General features: G+C 37.6%; 2 protein-coding genes across 2 annotated transcripts; one reads left to right on the forward strand and one right to left on the reverse strand.

Annotated features, from left to right (window-relative positions):
* Positions 980–8,265, forward strand: LOC109227438 (outer envelope protein 61). Its single transcript, XM_019392605.1, has 11 exons — positions 980–1,356; positions 2,304–2,534; positions 3,320–3,376; positions 3,465–3,593; positions 4,170–4,247; positions 4,366–4,436; positions 4,579–4,622; positions 4,721–4,928; positions 5,697–6,264; positions 6,902–7,045; positions 7,747–8,265. Exons 1-11 carry the CDS (start codon positions 1,261–1,263, stop codon positions 7,891–7,893), a joined length of 1,773 nt encoding a protein of 590 aa, XP_019248150.1. The 5' UTR covers positions 980–1,260; the 3' UTR covers positions 7,894–8,265.
* LOC109227439 lies at positions 8,919–10,064 on the reverse strand. Its single transcript, XM_019392606.1, has one exon. The coding sequence runs from the start codon at positions 9,790–9,792 to the stop codon at positions 9,376–9,378; it is 417 nt and encodes a 138-aa protein (XP_019248151.1). The 5' UTR covers positions 9,793–10,064; the 3' UTR covers positions 8,919–9,375.

A 20,648-nucleotide genomic window follows, 5' to 3' on the forward strand; every position in this document is an offset into this window, starting at 1 on the left:
TTACCTTATCTTTTTCTCTCAATCTCACCCTTCATTATTATTAAATAATTTTATTTTATCATTTACCCTACCTTTTTTATATACCGTATCATAATTTTTCTTTATAATATTGCAAGTTTATTCATCATATTACTAGTGGGTGATACCATGAAACGATGCAAAACGGAACTATCCATCCAAACATTGTATTCATCAAACGAGACAGTACAGTACAATATAATACGATACATTATGAAACGATATGTAACAGTTATCCAAACAAGCTGTAAATTATGCGAGATGCCTTATGCATCGGGCTGCCCCTTTTTTTTAATTCTAATTCTAAGTCATCTCTAGAGTAAATATGTCATGGATGAGTCTTCTTTCGATTATAAATTCTCTCACAAGCTTGCTTTAGTATCCTTTTAAAAATATAATTTTTATTTTCATTGCTATTAATTTGATTTTGCTATCATATGAAAGTTGTAGATTATTAGTTGCCTGATTATATATATTTTAAATTCTATTTTTCAGCAATATTTAGGTTTTTAAGGATTTGTTCTTGCTGAAATTGAAAAGGAAGTATGATAACTTGTGAATTCAAAGTTATAATAATATTAAATTAAAATAAATTTTTATTGACTTATGATTGGGGATTTTTATGAAACCTTCTTTATTTATTGAGTTATTATACACAATTAACATATATGATCATCTTCAGGAACTTATACTTTTATTTATTATTTAAATATAAATTTTAAATAAATTAGTATTCATTGAGATAGAATACATGCATCGCGCGTACTTTGAAACTAGTACTTTCAAAGATGGAGGGGTATGGTATACCTCAGAATTAGTTAATAGTGTAGATCGTCACAAATAAAAGTTTGAGGGGCATGGTATACCTCAGAATTAGTTAATGGTGTAGATCGTCACAAATAAAAGTTTGAGGGCCTTCACTTTCCCTTTAGTCCTCTACTAAAAATAGAATTTCGACGATTCCTTCATTCATACGTCTCTCTTCTCTTCTGGTAGGTGTCCAACCAATTACGACTATTTGCTTCATTCTCTTGTCTTCTTCTTCATGTGCCGCGAACGGATCACTATCATACACGATCATATATATCGAAACAGCAACGTTCGGTTATATTTAAAACGATTTTGTGAATCGGGTCAAATCTCGGATAAATTTGACGATTTTGTCCACCGAACAGTCCAATTTGATTGGGAAATTTAGAAAACAATCAGACTTTTCAATTGGTGTATTTCGGATTAGGGAGAATGTTCAACGGCATGATGGATCCAGAATTGATGAGAATGGCTCAAGAGCAGATGAGTCGCATGTCCCCTGCTGATTTGGCTCGGATGCAGCAACAGGTTCCTTTACTTCCATACCCTTTTCGTTAAATTCGGAAACTTAAATTCGTAATTCTTTTTTGTAAAAAGGGAATATTTGAATTTGAGTTTATATTGTTGCATGAATAAGTTACTGTTATTCAGATGGAATTAGACTTGGAATGACTTTAGCCCCTTTTGATGAATTCTTTTGGTGCGTTACGAAAATTGAAAGAGGAAAACATTAAGGATTTATTCATCACCTCGCTGATGGGTTAATTAAAAGCATAAGGTGAAGAGTGGCTTGCTACCGGTGAATTATAGTCAGTCAGATTTAGATCCCTCGAAAAAGGAATAAAAAAGAGTTCTTGTGGATTATTTTGTGATTTGTTTTGGTTTGGAAGTTCTGATTTAATGGCTGGTAGCAGCCGAGGGTGTGGTCACAGAGGTGGGAGGAGAACCATGAGGTCTCAGGTTCAAATTCCCTTGCAAAAAACACTAGCTGATTTCTTCCCGTCCGCCTAAGCCTTAGTGGCCAGAGTTACGTGGTACCTTTGTTGGTGGGAGATAGCAGGTATTCGGTGGAATAGTTTGAGCTGCATGCAAGCTGGCCAGTCACCACTGTCATAACCAAAAAAAAAAAAGATTTGATGGTGGTAGCTTGTATTACTACTATGTTACCGTAAAGCTTGTATTACAACTCGAAAAATTAAAATGTTTGACGGTTTGAAGCATAAATTACTGTGTCTTGCGTGAATGGGTCAGTTGGAGTTATTAGGACTGGAATTAGTGCAAACTTTTAGTAATGAAATTAGTTGGACTAGTGGACTTTAGTGGGTGAAACCTCCTATATGCTTGCTCCTGATCACCAAGCATTTGTCAGTCTTTCATTTTTTCTTTTGAATTTTTGGAATTTGGATCAATCTCCGCTTTGAAATGAATTCGGATAATTTTTTCCTTATCGGTCCTGACACGCTGCTGATTTACAGATGATGTCTAATCCCGAGTTAATTAGAATGGCTTCGGAAGGCATGAAAAACATGAGACCAGATGACTTCAAGGTTGCTGCAGAACAGTTGAAGCATACCCGTCCAGAGGATATGGCTGAGATTGGTAAGAAAATGGCTAATGCATCACCTGAAGAAATAGCAGCGATGCGTGCCCAAATGGATGCACAATTTAAATATGAAATTAGTGGAGCTGAGTTGCTGAAAAAGCAGGTAATTTATTTTGTGATACACAGATTAGATGCTCATTAATTCCATTTTTGCAATCATTTGGTTACAACTGTGTATAATTCTTTTGGTACACACTTAGTTCTATCTTGAAATGTCTGGTACGGATCTGTAAATTGGGGCTTATAGAGAACATCTCCTATCTAACACATTTTCTTAAGACTATCTAACACATTATTGGTTAGGAAGTGATAGTTCTTGTTCCTCTTTTCTTTAAAAAGAAAAAATACAAGGCTTAATAGACTACGGAATTACTGTAAACATTTACCTATATACCAGATCAATAACTCAATGAGTTCATGTTCATTCGTATGATCAATGAGGAGAGAGTTACTTTCTTTAGAGCATGTGAGCTGGATTTTACATCTTTAATTAGCTATAATATAAACAAGCTTGAACTATCTTATATGTTTCTTAAAAACACCATTGCAAACAACTCCCTGTCGCGTATGGTTATGTAATTTGATAGCTACCTTGCAAAAAATTTCTCTCGGTCTCTGCATGAGATAAATAATTTGTGACTTGTAAGCTGCAGGTCTAACCTGATTTATGACAGTTATTATATATCTTTGCTAAGCAGTTACTCTTGTTACCTCTGGTTGGTTTGATTCGTGTCTTGGATGCAATGTTATATTCTGTGATACTGCAATAAAATTGGCTGTTGTGACTTTTGATTTAAATGCTAAACAATGAGTATGAGGTACTTGAAGGAAGCTTTGGTTTATTTCCCATTCTAGCTTATTTTTAGGATCTCTATGTATAAATGGCAGGGAAATGATCTTCACACCCAGGGAAGGTTTAAGGAGGCCCTGCAGAAATATTCTCTTGTAAGTCTAACCTTTGCCTTTTTGATTTGCTTGTGTCGGCACAAACTTAAGTTTCTGTTTTGATTATTTCTTTTCCTTTGGTTATCAGGCAAAGAAAAATCTGTCAAGTATTCCTGCTGCAAAAGGCAGGAGTCTCTCATTGGCTTGTTCCTTGAACATGATGTCGTGTTACTTAAAAACTGGACAATACGACGACTGCATAAAGGAAGGTAGTGAGGTATGGGGTAATAGATAGTGCTTCAAGTTTGTCTGATTCTGATAGTGCTTCAAGTTTGCCTAACTTTGAGGCTCAATGATTCTAATTAAAATTGTATTCTTGCATAACATGATGGGGGACCATGTGCATCCAGCTCCAATTGTGTTCCTCATTATATATTTGAATATCAATGTGTGGATGTTCTGTTTTAGATGTCCAAGGGCTGAGTATTGTTTATTCTATGCCGAAATGAATTTCCATTTTTCTTCGGGTCTATTCTAAAATAGTGTTCCCTTCTTAAAAGAAAAATGTGATTACATATTACATAATTTAAAGGCCAATTTTACACTTCCCGCCATAGACGTTTTTACTTAAAAGAAATTATTCTCAGAAATATCAAAAGAACAACTTAAAGGCCCGAAAGTCATACTCATTAACGTTTAATGTTAAACTTTTTCTATTCTCATCTTAAAACCTATGCCAAGTGAAAACTTGACATTCAAGTCTTATGTTAGTTCAGCTTTGAGATTGAACCATACTTGAATATGATTCTCAACTGCAATGTTATGGTGGTTATTTAATACATGGCTGGTGCAGGTTCTGGCATATGACGACAAGAATATCAAAGCCCTTTATCGTAGGGGTCAAGCTTATAAAGAGCTGGGACAGTTAGAAGTGAGTATTTATCAACTCTTGTATGACTTTTCTCATTGTTCATTCTTTGTTCCAATCCTTCCTATACAATGTCAGATATTTGTCAAGTCTTCTCATTTATATTTTGAACCATAAACAGGATGCAGTGTCTGACTTGAGTAAAGCACACGAAGTCTCACCTGATGATGAAACTATAGCTGATGTCTTAAGGTATTCTTGTTTACACTTTCTATAATAACTGGTAAATGTACGTTCCATGGGGCATCCCTCCATTTTCCTTTTGGATCTCTTTGCTGAAATTCTAGTGCGCATCAGGTTTCAGATGCTAAAGATTTTTTATTTGCTTATTTAGGGGAGTCCAAAAAAGATTGGTGAAAGAAGGTGGTGCTTCAAGACGTATGTTATTTCCACATATCTATATTTTAGCTGTACTTGGATTTTTTTTTAAAAATATTCACATGTTAATTGAACTTGAGTCCTCCTTTCTCGGGCAGGTAGAGGAGGATTGGTTATTGAAGAATTGACCGAAGAAGATCCACCAGTGTCTTCTGAAACCGCGGATAGTCAAGTTGCAGAAAGTGTTGCGTCACAACCACGAGAAGCGATCACCCCTCCTAAGAGTCAAAGTGAAATCCTTGGTGGGCCTCCCTTATCAAATTCAGAGTCTTTGGAGGCTTTAAAAAATGACCCAGAATCCATTAGGTTTGTTTCTTGATATCAGATTTTTTTCTGTCAGTTCAACTTATATATTTTATCCGATCATATTTTAAACCTGTATTGGCTTTTGTCTGTGTGGAACTTCTTTTGCTTGTGTTCTTGTCATTTAGTTGAAGAATGACATATTAATGACCATGACGTTGCAAAAACTGCTTCCTTACAGAACTATATGCTCTCAAATTTCCCACCCTCTTGTACTTTGAAACTCTGAATTGGTTTAGACTATTGATTATGTAGTATGTCCTTCAAATTGCATCTTTCTCTTAACTTTTTTCATGCACACATAGTCCTTAGTCTTTTGAATGTTTTATTTATCTTGCATCTTGAGTGTTGTTGAGTTTATGGAATACTGTTGATGACTAGAGAGTTACTATAGTTGTCAGCGATCAGATTAGCTTGTTTATTTCATTTTCATACTGCAAAACATAATTAGGCATCTAGGTCATTGGTCTGTGGTAAGATGTGTCATATGCTAAATCTCGTCTAGATGATGCAGTGTCTAATATTCCATTGTACTTTCTTCCCTTTGCTTGGTGCTGCTGAAAGGTCATGCTTTGTTATGATCAAATTCACTTGCTTTGCTTAGGAGAAATCCTATGCTCTACACATTGCCCTTCTTCTTTATAGCAATCATTTCCTTTTTTTTTCTTCTCCTTGTATAAGATTGTGTTCACCAATGTTGGCAGTCATTCGTAGTTTAAACATAACTCAGACAATAATGATACACCTTTTAATTCTGTTGTATGGTTGTAGATCCTTCCAGAATTTTATTTCTCGCACTGATCCAGACACCCTAGCTGCCTTCAGTGGTGGAAAAGCCGAAGGCATACCCCCTGAAATGGTAAAGACTGCCTCTAATGTTATCGGCAAGATGTCACCTGAAGAACTACAAAGAATGGTCCAGTTGGCTTCCTCCTTTCAAGGAGAAAATCCCTTTCTTAATAAAGGTTCCTCAGATAACTTTGGGCCTGGTTCGGTTCCTGCAAATGTAACGCCCAACATGCTGAAAATGGCAACTGATATGATGGGCAAGATGTCTCCAGAAGAAATGCAAAAGATGTTTGCAATGGCATCTACGTTAAAAGAGAAAAATCCAGTATCAGCTGCAACAACTATAGATTCTAGTGGGTCAAGGCCAAAACAGCAGTTAAAACCTCGAGACACTACGGAAAGTTTCAAAGTGGATGACAGTGAAAGTGCAAGCACTTCAGCTGAAGGATTTTCTAATACAAATAATGGTCTTCAATCAAGCTTATCAAGCTCAAATGCTGATCTGCAAGAAGAAATGAGAAACCGAATGAAAGATCCAGCCATGAGACAGGTGTTTACTTCAGTCCTTTCTTGTGCAAATTTGCATATCAGGGGCTTTATTCTTTTTCTTGGTAATGGTATGTTTTAGTATTGCCTATATCATCAATAAAGATCCAACATTCATATTTTCTCTAATGTTTCTGCTGCTAACTCAAAATTTCCTGAGTTAAGTCTCTCCACTAACCCAATATTCGGACCATTATTTCCTATTTTTCTGTTTTAATTTGGTTGAACTGTTTTTAAGATACCATTCCACCTTGACTTTTCAGCAATCCATATTTGAAGAGAATAAGTAAATTACTATGTAAAAAAGCACATGCATTGAGGGCACCATGAGTTCCAGTCATAAAAAATTTCATGATACCCTTCTTTAAATTTCATATCTTATTTGTTCTTTATCTAGAATGTTTTATCACTTGTTGTGAACCGTCTGATAAAACTTTTAAATCTACTTTTCTAACAAATACCAATGTAGGGGTTAGTTAGACTTCTCTGCCCTTCACATTTATCCATTTATGAGTCGGTGCTTTTAGAGGGGCTGTGCCTTTAACTGCTACTGCATTGTACGTGCCTCTACCTGTTTTTATGCTGATGTATCTAGGTCTTCGTTGATTTACTCCTTAACACTTGGTTCCTGAAATTGACAGATGTTCTCTTCAATGATTAAAAGCATGAGTCCAGAGATGATGACTAATATGAGTGAACAATTTGGATTGAAGCTCAGTCAGGAAGATGCAGAGAAAGCTCAACAGGCAATGTCATCATTGTCACCAGATGACTTGGAAAAAATGGTAATTACTAAAAATATGCTGGTGTGATTGTATCCCCCTTTTCTCTGTTCTTCAAAGGAAATTTTTCTTCTGAAGGTGTGCCTTCTTTTCAGTGAGCGGTTTTGCATTATTATGACACATTTCTATTTCATGTGATTGGCACATGTAATTACTTTTCTCCAGATTAGAATGAGAAGGCCGAAGTCTGTCGTGTTGGTCCAAGTAAAAGTAAATGGTTAGTGAGCTGTGGGAAGTCGTAGGAGAAAGACTTATCACTAAGAAGGGAGTACATATGCGTGAAGTGGTGCACATTTTTAAACTCTTTAGATGAGAATATGTTGAAACCACGTCTTTGGATCATGGGGTTTTGTCATAATTTGGCTTTTACGAGTTGGATTCTTGAATGAAATATCTTAACTAAAATTCTGAACATTTTGCTAGCCATATTGATGTTTAATGCTATCACATAGTCTGGCATCTTGTTGTGATATAAATAGAATATGTAACCATGAGAATCTGTTTGAACAGTGGGCTTTCGTTCTTGAGAAATTTTTCTGACCGACTATTTTCTGGGATTTGTAATTGTCTGGTTTCTGGATAGTTTAATTTATCTCTTTGTTTTAAGTTTATGGTAACCTCATATTTTAACCATTGATCGTAGCTCTAGTCTCGTGTATAATTAACTTTTGTACATTCTAAATCCTTTTTTCCGAATATTGTAGATGAAGTGGGCCGACAGAATTCAAAGAGGAGTGGAAGGCGCGAAGAAGACGAAAAATTGGCTCTTAGGGAAACCTGGCATGATCTTGGCTATACTTGTGCTGCTTTTGGCAGTCATCCTTCGCTGGCTGGGCTTCATCGGGCGCTAGACTTGACGTGTTAGCCAAAGCCAAAGATTAGCTGACAGAGCTGCCATTATGACCGTTCAACAAGTGGAGTAGAGTTTGGGATCCTTGTTGTAGTGCACTTAAAATGGGAATTTGTGGATGAAAGTATTACCAGTTGGTTGGAGATGACAGCACTAATTTTGTTATATTAATTTTCTTCTTTTTCTTTGATTTGGGCGTTCTGATGTATCTGCAACTTTATAAACTTTTTAATTCGTTTTTAGGAGTAGAACCCACCATTTCAACATGATTTTGTTTTTTGTAAAATTTTATTCTTTCCGGATTCTGAATTCATGAACTGACTGACATAATTCATAAGTATTACGTACAATATAACATTATATTTTTTTGTTTCTTTCTGATTCTGATTAGTCTTGTCTGATGAAATATTCCCAATGTGACTCATAATTTTGTCACAGGAACCATTTGAAATATTCCCAATGGAAAAATTTTATGTTGTGTCTCATACTAGTTAGTTGTATGAGGCAGCTTTTTTTATCTCATAATTTTGTGGACCCAGATTTCTGTGGACCCAGAAGTGTAAGATTGGGGTTTGTGAGACAAAAAGGAGCCTCATAAAACTAGTGTTAGTTATATGAGATACAAAATAAAACTTCTAATGCGGCTTGTGCATTTTAGAATTTGTGTGTTGGGGGGTTGGGGGGAGGGGGGGTTGTTTCAACACCCGGTGTTTGGTATTCATATTAGGATCCTGACTAATCAAATTTTATATCGCGTAAGGTATCCATTAAAGGGTTAGCGCTCCCTGTCAAAAAAAAATTCATTCACAGAGTCGAATCAAAGATATAGTTTTTCATTTTCATAGGATATAGGTACTGAAGTTTTTACTAACTCTATAAATAAAGAATGTGGACGTTTATAAATGTGGTAAAGAATAATGGCAACTGCATTAGTAGGGCCATTGTGTTTGGTTATTGTTCTGAGTATTAAATAGTATAACGACAATGTTATTAAACAAGTATATGATCAAAAAGCTAATACACTAGTACAATAACTTATGTTCATAAATGACATAAGTAAAAAGAAAACTCTCAATATGGTGATCTGAAGATGACAAGGAAAATACACCAGCTAATCAGTACATTTCATCACATATTAAAGCTTTTCAACTGTCACATTCATTTTACGAAGAAAATACAACAAAATAAGCAAATAAAAAAATAAATATATGTACAAATGTAACATGGTGAAGTCCGTGTGGTGGACCATATCTCCTAGTACAGAAGAGAAAAAATAAAAATAAATGGCGTGTGCGCCTGAATAATCGTGTTCGATGAATTTTTACTCACTTAATGCTGTCATACTTTGGCGAACTTTCGTCAGATTTACTCCACTCGCCCTAACAAATCATTAATCTTCAAATGCCAAAATTTTCTTCAATTTCTTTTACATTTTCCCCTTATAATTGCACTCAAGTCCTTACTTATTTTGCTTATACAATTGTTAATCCTCCTCCTTCTGAGATGGGGTCCTCCAAAATCCAGCTCCATAGAACCGGTCCCACATCTCCGTTTCAAAATCGGCGGCTTCTCGTACTCCGTCGTAGTCTCCGTCATCTTCACCGTCAAACTCCTCCTCGTTATAAACGTTAAGCAAATCGCTCTTATTTTTCTTCATCGCCTTCCATGAATCCTCCTCTTTCTTCTTATTCCTCAAAAGCCTCTTCCGCTTCTTCTTCCTCCACATCTTCCGGCACAGTCCCGTCGGAACTTTGTATACCGCTAATACCAGAAAATGCATCACTGCACATGGACAACAGCAGCAGACCATCGCACACTCCGCCGCCGTCCCACCAACCACCTCTCCTATCCGTTTGTGAGTACTCCCACTCCGCTGCTTCTCTTCTTCCTCCTCCTTCATTGTCTTTGATTCACGAAATCACTCGTTCGAGATTGCCAAAACTCTGTAGTTAATGAATGACAGATAATCATGAAAATCAAATCAACGATCAATTTTTATTTTTTATTTTTCTGATCTGAAGAAAGAGATATTCTCGGAAAAGAATTCGGACTTTACTGGAAAGCAGAATTCTTCGGTCAAATGAACTTAGAAAATCATCGACTTCAGGGGAACTGAAAAAATCTAGAGAGACGTAAGAAGGATGGAGAGAGGTTAAATATTTCGGAGAAACGGAAAAGGGATCCAATTGTGATTTAATAATAATAATAATAAATAATAATAATAATAATAATAATAATAATAATAATAATAATAATAACGCTAAAAATAATTTATCCTAAAAACGTTAAAGAGAATATCGGATATGAGCCGTGGAAGCCGTCACTAATATCTTCATTAGATTAGATTGTCTACATTATATCTCTTAGGTGTGGTTCTTCTTTGGATCCTGCTTGAGTGCCAAAATTTTATACCAATATTTAGGCATAAAATTTATCTCTGATATTAATTAATAGCCACAATTAAACATATAATAAATTTAATCTTAAATTTTATACGACACCTTAGTGTCGAAGTATCTACTTAGCAGTTCTTTGGGGAGGAAATACTTCAAGTTACAATTTTTCTTATCAGCCTTTAAAAATCTCTAGAAAGTCGTAATTAATATATTCTTAACATTTTGAATATATTTTACTCATTAAAGATGGTTATATAAGCATTTTCTAGACTTACTAAATTTGTAGCTTTTAGAAAAATGAATTAATATGCTAATTCGTGCAATAATAATATTTAGTTTTCTCATATGACTCATACGGAGTCAGTCCGACTGTTGATGGCTAACAGAAGAGACAGATGTCAGAAGAGGAAATTATTTATGCTATAATGGATTATAAAATTGAAAATTGGAAAAATTGAGTAGAAGATGAGACAAATGAGTGAATGGAGATATGGAATCCGCGTCAGCAGCAAAGTGAGCAACACATTCAAAACACTGCTCTGATTCAGATTTGTGACGTTTCAACCGAATTAATGATATCCATCCCCCTTTTGACTAGCCAAATGGCATTCTTCTTTTTCTTCTTCTTCGTACTACCATTACTTAACCAAAACACCAAGTTGTCTTAAAAGTCATATTTGGTACATTTCATTTGATGAACATTAAGTGTTCATAAATCCTAAATTTATTTTGAAAAATTTAATTTGGGTGAAGTTTGGTTTGAAGATGAAAATGTATTTGGACATACGTTTTCAAAACATATTTTTCAACTTTATTTTGGAAAAACATATATATAATTCCCAAGTTTTGGGATTTTGGCTCAAAATCAGCTGATTTTGAGATTTGGAATTTGGGATTTGGGATTTGGCCAAAATGTGGACAAAATTTATGGCCAAACATGAGTTTTGAAAATAAATCCCAAATTTATTTTGGCAAAACTCATGGCCAAACGGGGCCTAACTCATATACCTATTTAATGAGTCCGGAACCTAAATGTTATTTTTTCGGACTCAAAATATATAAATAGGTGGAAAAACAATTTAGTGACCAAAGTATATAAAACGTCTTTTTGAACCACGTTTTACCTTAACGTCCGTTTGGGATGTTAAGGTAAAACGCCTTTTAAAACTGTGTTTTATTAAAACGCATTTTCAAACCACGTTTACCTATTTTGTGGGCCCACCAACAACTCTTCTGCGCTTAACTGACGTGACAATAATTCAAATATGTAAAACGCCATTTTAAAATGCGTTTTACTTCCAAAAATTTGACCCCCCCCCCCCCCGATTGGGCATTGCCTTATTTAAAGGCGTTAAGGGTTTTACAAAAATTCATTCAGAAATATTCTCAAGTCCTGATAAATTTTTCTTCTTGTTAAATTCTCAAGCTTTTTTTTCCTAATGTCTGAAGAACGAAAAGTAAGGGTTTCATTATATTGGGGGTTGGAGGGGGGGGGTGAGGTTGTGGTGGCGAATAACTCAGTGAGCTATAGTTTATATCCAAAGAGTGATGTTAAGTTGCCACTTATAATGGAGTACGGTAGACTGGTATCATTGTTATGCAATAAAATGAGGTCGCGCAAACGTTTGGTGAATCTTAAAATAACCGGAAGATATTCGTATTCTGTGACTCCGCAAAGGGTTGCTTGTTATGCTGAGTTTAACATCGAGGATGATGAAACTCTGAGAGATTTTTTGGGGACTTCGGATGAATACCAGAAACTTATTTTGATAAAAATATTGGAAATGTACGTGAAGGTTGTAGACGTTCGCAATAATGAGGTTGCGAAAAGCAGGGATTAGGGGTGTGCATTCGATTTATCGATTCGATTTTGACCCTTGTCGATAATTACTTATCGATTATCGATTTGTACATATGCTTATCGTTATCGTTTCAATAAGGTTTCGATTTATTCGATTTCGATTTAATGATTTTTGGGGCTTATCGATTCGGTTATCGATTACACCAATAAGAAAGTTTGCGGGATTCCACGGAAAGTATATCGCTATAAACACGCCTAACTAATATGGACCAAAAGAAACTAAAATAAGACGAACACCGTTTATAACATAAAAATTGTGCCAACAAGCACATACAACGAAACTAAAGTAAGGGATCAAATGTATGCCACCAACACTCCAACGGTATAAAAAAAATAAAAATACATCATCACGGCTAATTCTATTTTCCATTAATTTGAACTTCATTCCCTTGAGCTTTAAATATGATCATTCCTTAAATGTGGTAGATGAAATAATAGGGTTAGGAACTTAGGGTAAAGGAAAGGGTATTATGGAATAAGGGTAAAAAAAAAAAATTAAAAAAAATTATTTTTTAGTATTTCTTATCGGTTTATCGATAAACCGATAACCGAAGAGGACAAAATCGAAATCGAAATCGATAACTCGATAAGGAAAATTTCGAAATCGAAATCGATAAATCGATAAACCGATAACAAATAATCGATTCGAATTATCAATAAACCGATTCGAATGCACACCCCTAGCAGGGATAACCCTCAATCATCGGGTGGTTATTCTGGAGCAGTTTTAGCCGAACATGTCCATCATGGAATGTCAACACATTACGACTTGTAAGTGAAGTGATATAGCTATATGTAAAGTATTTGTCAATTTGAGTAGCTTATTATTTTATTGTTTGTGCAGTGAAAACGAGCAACTTGATGGTCCTGTCCTCACTTAGTTGCCCATAGAGGACGTATTTACTCGGGATTTGGCAGATGCGCAGAGTCAGGAAGATAATAGTGATTATGACAACAATGCCGATGAGTCTGGAGATGACACACCCTTCCCTGACGAGGGTGATGATGAGGAGGAACAGAATGTCGAACCTGATTTGACGAGGGAGCATGCTCCACCTTCCGTTAGACCAAGAGTGTACGAGTCCTACGTGCCGTTTTATTCAAGGCTCCTATCTTGATCATTTGCCAAGTATGCCGAATGTGGATGGCCACACAAGGGATCTTGACGAAATTCGGACAGCAATGTGGGATGAGTCTAGACCAACGGTGCTGGTAAAGGGCATGTTTTCTCCTGATAAAGCTCGCCTAACCAGGGCTGCGAAAATGTACATCATAAGAGAGTGTCATGAGATGATGGTATGGGAGTCAAGTCCGGATGTATACAAGGTTGTTTGCCGTAGATGGTTTACGGGTTGTTATTGGATGCTGCGTGCGAGCAACAAGGAAACATGGTTGTGTAAAGTGTGTAAATATATTGGCACCCACAATTGTGAAATAGACACATTCAATGGGAATCACTTCAACTTGGATGTTGACTTGATTTCTCTTCAACTTATTCCACACATTGAAGCGTCCATAAGGTACAAGATCAAAGAGTGTATTACATCTGTCCACCAGGAATATGGGTGTACTATTACAAAAAGAAAGGCATATCTCGGGCACAAACATGCATTTGAAATTGTTTGTGGTGACTGGGATAAGTCATTTGCATCTCTACCCAGGTACATGGCTGCATTGAAACACTTTAACCCTGGGATTGTTGTTGAATGGAAGCTTGAGCGGAGTGCAGGAATACCGGAATATACATTCAGATACGTGTTCTGGGCATTTAAACCAGCAATTGATGGTTTTGTGCATTGCCGTCCGATAATTTCCATAGACGGTACTCATGTCTATGGAAACTACGATATTAAGATGTTGATCGCCGTTGCAGTAGATGCCAATGGACAAATATTTCCACTAGCTTTTGCCATCTGTGCAAATGAAAGCCAAGAGACATGGACGCTATTTTTGAACCACATGAAGCAGCACGTTGTCAAACAACGTTCAGGTATTTGTCTAATATCTGATCGGCATGGTGGTATATTAAGTTCTGTAGAGCATTTGCCTAAATGGAAGGAACCCTATGCATACCACCGTTACTGTGTGAGGCACCTGAAGGCCAATTTCCAAAAGAAATATCCCAACAAGGACTTGCATGATTTAATGTGGATGGCTGCAACTGATCACCAGGAGTGCAATTCAGGAGGCACATGAAATCGATCCGGCAGTTAGACGAAAGTGCCTATCATTGGTTGATGCCACATGAGCTTCACAAGTGGACATTGCATGCGGATGGTAGCAGACGATGGGGAACCCTGACTACAAATGTGTCGGAGTCTTTCAACGAGTTATTGAAGTCTGCACGTGGATTGCCTGTAACTGCCATGGTGCGGATGTCATTCAAACAAATGGCGGAGAGGTTTGTTGAAAGGTATAGAGGTGCATCAGAATTGATGGAGAGGGGTATTGAATTTATGCCAATACCAATGAAAAGATTTAGAAATACAGGAGGTGAGCACATTGGCATTCATTTTTACAGTATTGCAACGAGCGAAATAATTTTGAAGTTCGCACCGCTATCCATCAACACCGGGGGAATAATATACGCACCGTAAATGAAGCCAAAAGGTTGTGTTCTTGTGGGAAATGGTCCATCTACCACATGTCGTGCTCACATGCCATGAAGTGTTTTCAACATACAGGTTTAGGGGCAACCAACAATGTCGATAGGCAATACAGTGTTGCTGCATACTAAAACACATATAGTGGGTAGTTGTAGCCAGTGGGTGCTGAGAATTATTGGCCGCCGGAACCATTTAAAATAGTGTGTAACAAGGACTATTTGCGTAAGCTATAAGTGCAAAAAAAGAACGTGTATACGGAACCAAATTGATGTTGGTGATACCGTTTATGCGCGTAAATATGGCATATGCTCGCAAACAACACACGACCGTCGTAAATGTCCTTCAGCTTTAGCTGGTTTGGGTAGCGGTGGTAATCTAGCTCCTGGTGGAAGTTCATCTAATGTTCCCAACTATCAAGGATATACGTAGTGTTTTGTTTTTGTAATATTTTTTGTAATAAGTGAATGTACTTGTTTATGTTGCAAGATGTATCTAACAAAAATTATGTTTCCACTGTTGTTAAATCTTATTGATATTTAACATTTTTCAGTTGAGTAAATTAATGACTTTCTCCCTCCCGTTCATGTAATCAAAAATAGTATTGGATTAAAAAATATAAAATATTTACATTCACTTTCGAATTTCACTCTAAAATTATTAGAAAACTACACTGTTAGAGGAGGAAGATATTTGATAAATAAGTGAATATATATATAACGCGGTTAAATACTACGTTATGTGTATTGTCTTGTCGATCTGAAAAGCTGTCCGACTGCGAAAAAGCTATTTTGTATCAGAAAAAATCTATAACACGCTGTCACGACCCGGATTTCCCACCCTCGGGAGTCGTGATGGCGCCTAATAGTGAAAGCTAGGCAAGCCAATTATGTCAACTATTTACCTCTTTCTCATTTTTAATCCATTAACAGTTAAGAACCAACATTTAATGAACCACAGAATTTAATAAGCAGAAGACTGAAATGCAATGTTTTAATAACACTACCAATACCAATCCATAACAAAACTACCCAGAACTGGTGTCACAATTTCACAGACTGTCTAGGAATACTACAAATAAAGGTCTGAAAGATTTAAAACAAGACTGTCTCTGGAATACATGAAAGAAACAGAATGAAAGGATAGAAGGAGACGCCAAGGCCTGCGGACGCCTGCAGGACTACCTCGGATCGCCTGGTGAACTAGAAGCAGCAACCTTATTGCGGTCCGAAAGCTACAGCACCGGGATCTGCACAAAAAAGTGCAGAGTATAGTAGCAGCACAACCATCCCGATGTGCTGGTAAGTGCCTAGCCTAACCTCGGCGAAGTAGTGACGAGGCTAGGACCAGACTACCAAATAAACTTGTGCAATTAAATCATATACAGTGGAAGAATAAAGGCAGAAATTTACAATTCAAAAGTAAAAGGGGGAGAGACATATGCTGCGGGGATATCAAGTAACAACAGGAACAAATAAATAACCGTAAAGGACACCATAACTCAAATATCAACAATAATCAGGGAAATCAAGACAAGTGCACGGCATCACCCTTCGTGCTTTTACTCTCGTCCTCACCAAATATCAATATAATCGGCACGACATCACCCTTCGTGCTTTTACCTCACAAAATCATGGCATGGAATGATCCTTCGTGCATTATCACTCATATAAAGGCGCAGAATGGCACATCGTGCGGCACGGCATCACCCTTCGTGCATTAACACTCTCTCACAAAATATCATGCACGGCATCACCCTTCGTGCTTTAACACTCTCTCACCAAAATAATGCACGGCATCACCCTTCGTGCTTTAACACTCTTCCTCACCCAAAAAACAATCACAAACAATAAGGGCAAGGAATTAAATAGAATCACAATAAAATCGCAATGAAAATTCCGGCAAGGGAACAATATCAAAAGCAACAACATCCTGGCAAGGGAACAATATTAAAAGCAACAACATCCCGGCAAGAGAACAATATTAAAAGCAACAACATCCCGGCAAGGGAGACAATATCATAATCCTCTTCTCTTTTTCACATTTACTTCACAACTCAATTTATAACTTGAGCCAACGCTCTACCATGCTCAATTACCAATGATACTTTCACAATTCGATTCACAACTTGAGCCAACGCTCTATAATGTTCAAATACCAACGATACTTTTACAAATCAATTCACAACTTGAGCCAACGCTCTTAAATGTTCAAATACCAATGATACTTTCACAAATCAATTCACAACTTGAGCCAACGCTCTTAAATGTTCAATTACCCAATTTACTTCCACAAGCCTTGTTCAACAATAGGAATATCACATAAGGCATGAACAATACAAAACAGAGTCACATTAATCATAGTATAAGACTCACGGGCATGCTTGACACCAACGTATAGATACTCGTCACCATGCCTATACGTCGTACTCAACAATTAACACATAGCAAATAGGACACGACTCCTAATCCCTCAAGCTAAGGTTAGACCAAACACTTACCTCGATGCCTCGAACACAATTCAAGCCTCAACTACCGCTTTACCTCTTGATTCCACCACCAGTTCACTTGTATCTAGCCACAAGTTACTTAACTATATCAATAAATGCTAAATGAATCATTTCTAATGCATGAAAATAGGTTTTCTAAAGTTTTTCCCAAAAAGTCAAAAATCGACCCCGGGCCCACATGGTCAAAACCCGAAGTTCGAACCAAAACCCGATTACCCATTCACCCACGAACTCAAATATATAATTTGTTTTGAAATCGGACCTCAAATCGAGGTCCAAATCCCCAAAATTTGAAAAAACCTAAGTTCTATCCAAAACACCCAATTTCCCCCATGAAAACCTTTGATTTTGAGTTGAAATCATGAGAAAAGATGTTAAAGATTAATAAAAACGAGTTAGAAATTACTAACAATTGATTTGGAAGAGTACTTGTCTTTAAAAAATCGCCCAAAGGTGTTTAGGTTTTGTAAGGGTTTGAAAAATGGTTGAAAATGCGTCTAAGTTATGATTTTGCAGGTTGCAGATGTCGGAATTGCGACCAGGGTTCGCAATTGCGAACCCCTCAGACTGTTAACTTCGCAAATGCGAAGCTTTTGTCGCATTTGTGACCCAGTACAATTCCGGTCACCTTCGCATTTGCGAGGGACCTTTCGCAAATGCGACATCGCATTTGCGATACAAACGTTGCATTTGCGACCAAGGCAGCCCATGTCGACATTCGCATTTGCGATCAGTGTTCGCATTTGCGAGCCAGGCTTCGCATTTGCGAAGCCTGCAGACCTGCAACATACCAGCTGAAAACCTGCAACTTCCTAAGTTCAATTCCACTTCGTGGCCTATCCAAAACTCACCCGAGCCCTCGGGGCTCCAAACCAAACATGCACGCAAGTCCAAAAATATCATACGGACTTGCTCGTGCGATCAAATCATCAAAATAACATCAATAACTATGAATTAAGCCTCAAATTCATGAAATCACTTAAGAACATCAAATTTTCAAATTTCTCAAATAAGGTCTGATTCACATCATTTCAAGTCCGTTTCGTACCAAATTTTACAGGCTTAACTTATATCACATATAAGACATGTACCGGGCTCCGGAACCAAAATATGTGTAACGACCCGACCAGTCGTTTTGAGCCCTAGCGCGTCGTTCAGCAATTTGAGGCCATGAGCAGCTCCATTTCAGGTATTACGACTTGTACGCGTGGCCGGAATTGAATTTTGGGAAGTTTGGGGTTGATTCGGAAGGAGGATTTTCATTTCGGAAGCTTTAAGTTGAAAGAATCAACTAGGATTGGATTTTTGAGTAAACAACCTCGGAATTGGGATTCGAAGGCTCCAGCAGGTTTGTATGATGATTTCGGACTTGGGCGTATGCCCGTATCGGGTTTTGGATGACCCGGGAATATTTTGGCGCCTATTTTGGAAGTTAGCATTTTGGAAGAAATTTCATTAGTTTGGGTTGAAGTGCATTTCTGTGTTATCAACGTCCGTTTGGAAATCCGAGTCTGGGAGTAGCTCCGTATGGTGATTCTGGTGTTGGGAGCGCGATCGGAAGTGAATTCGGAGGTCCGTGGGTCATTTTGGAGTCATTTGGCTAAAGATAGAAATTTGAAGGTTTTTGAGAAGTTTGACCGGAAGTGGACTTTTTGATATCGGGGTCGGAATTCGATTCCGAAAGCTGGAGTAGGTCCGTAATGTCGAATATGACTTATGTGCAAAATTTGAAGTCAATCGGACGTGATTTGCTAGGCTTAAAAATCGAAAGCAGAAGTTTGAAGTTCTAAAGTTCATAAAGCTTGGATTGGAGGTCGATCCGTGATTTTAGCGTTGTTTGATATGATTTGAGGCCTCGAGCAAGTTCGTAATGTGTTCTGAGACTGGTTGGTACGATTGTTTGGGGTCTCGGGGGCCTCGGTTGGATTCCGGTTGGTTAACGGATAGAATTTGGAGTTTAAAGAGGAGCTGAAGTTGCTGGTTGCTGGTGTAACCGCACCTGCGAGACTAGGCCGCAGGTGCGGAGCCGCAGAAGCGGCCCTGTGGTCGCAGATGTGGTATTGGCGGGGGAGAGCTGGGACCGCAGATGCGGTCATCTCGCCGCAGAAGCGAGATCGCATCTGCGGAGGAGAGGACGCAGAAGCGGATTAGACCAGGAGCCCTGGAACCGCAGAAGCGGCGTTTGGTCCGCACCTGCGGAACCGCAGAAGCGGTCAAGAGACTGCAGGTACGGAAAGTGCTGGAGGCAGTGAGTGTTTTAAAAATTGGTATTTGGCCATTTTCTCTCATATTTTCTTGGCTTGGGCGATTCTTGGAGGGTTTCAAGAGGGGATTTTCATCATCAACGATAAGGTAAGACAATCCCACCTATCTTGAGTTAAATATATCGATTATGTATGGATTTTAGCATGTAAATTGTAGAAGTTTAGAGGTTTGAGGAAAACCTAGAAAATTTGATATTCTTGGAATTTGACCACGATTTTGGGTATGAAATTGAGGGTAAATTATATATTTGAATTCGTGAGGCTATGGGTAAACTTATTCTTCGAAAATTTTGGAAATCCGGGCACGTGGGCCCGAGGGCGTTTTTGTCAACTTTTCGATCGGGGTTAGGAATTGTTATAAATTGGATTGTAATGAGTAATTGAGCATATATTAATGGATTTGCGTAATTATTGGCTAGCTTTGGAGCATTTAGCATCGATTCGAGTCTTCGGAAGGGCGTGGAATGCCGGTTATGGATCTTCGGAGCGAGGTGAGTCTCCTTTCTAACCTTGTAAGAGGGAATTGTCCCCATAGGTGAAATAATTGGTTATGTGCTCCTATTTGTGGGGGCTACGTACGCACGAAGTGACGAGAGTCTGTGCGTAGCTACTAATATGTGTAAGTCCGGGTAGTCTAGGACCCAAAAAGCATGCTATACTTGGAATATCTTTGATCTTATTGACAGTTGAATTTCTTAAATCTTATCGAATTGGTAAATGAATGTCTAAGAGGATTAAACTTCATTTTCTTAAATCATTAAAAGAGAATTGGCTTTTATTTGGATAAATGTTCCCCGATAAATTCTTGATTTCCTGTTTGAGCATGTATTTCTATGTGTACCTGCGTTGCATGTATGATTCACGAGCAGGGTGATTGTTTAGTTAAATTTGACCGCGTCACATGTGTGATTCGCGAGCGGGGTAATAGATGCATCTATGATTCGTGTCGGTCGACCCTCGGCAGTGCACAGTTTACATTTCTGTTGGATCGGGCCGTACGACCTCTGCATGAATTGCGCATGCTTGTATTGCTTGCCTTGAGATTTATTGATATTGTTGTCTGCTCTCCCGACTTGAGATAATTGTTAATTAATGGATTATGAATCCGGAGACTTCAAATAAA

The sequence above is a fragment of the Nicotiana attenuata genome, chromosome 6 (assembly GCF_001879085.1).
Source record: "Nicotiana attenuata strain UT chromosome 6, NIATTr2, whole genome shotgun sequence".
NCBI classification, from domain to species: domain Eukaryota; kingdom Viridiplantae; phylum Streptophyta; class Magnoliopsida; order Solanales; family Solanaceae; genus Nicotiana; species Nicotiana attenuata.

Excerpts from the sequence above, each read along its gene's own strand:
- LOC109227438 (XM_019392605.1), top strand. The coding sequence starts at position 1,261 with ATGTTCAACGGCATGATGGATCCAGAATTGATGAGAATGGCTCAAGAG. Across the intron at positions 3,377-3,464 it reads CCCTGCAGAAATATTCTCTT|GCAAAGAAAAATCTGTCAAG; the intron begins GTAAGTCTAACC and ends TTTGGTTATCAG. Across the intron at positions 4,929-5,696 it reads AATGACCCAGAATCCATTAG|ATCCTTCCAGAATTTTATTT; the intron begins GTTTGTTTCTTG and ends GTATGGTTGTAG.
- LOC109227439 (XM_019392606.1), bottom strand. The coding sequence starts at position 9,792 with ATGAAGGAGGAGGAAGAAGAGAAGCAGCGGAGTGGGAGTACTCACAAA.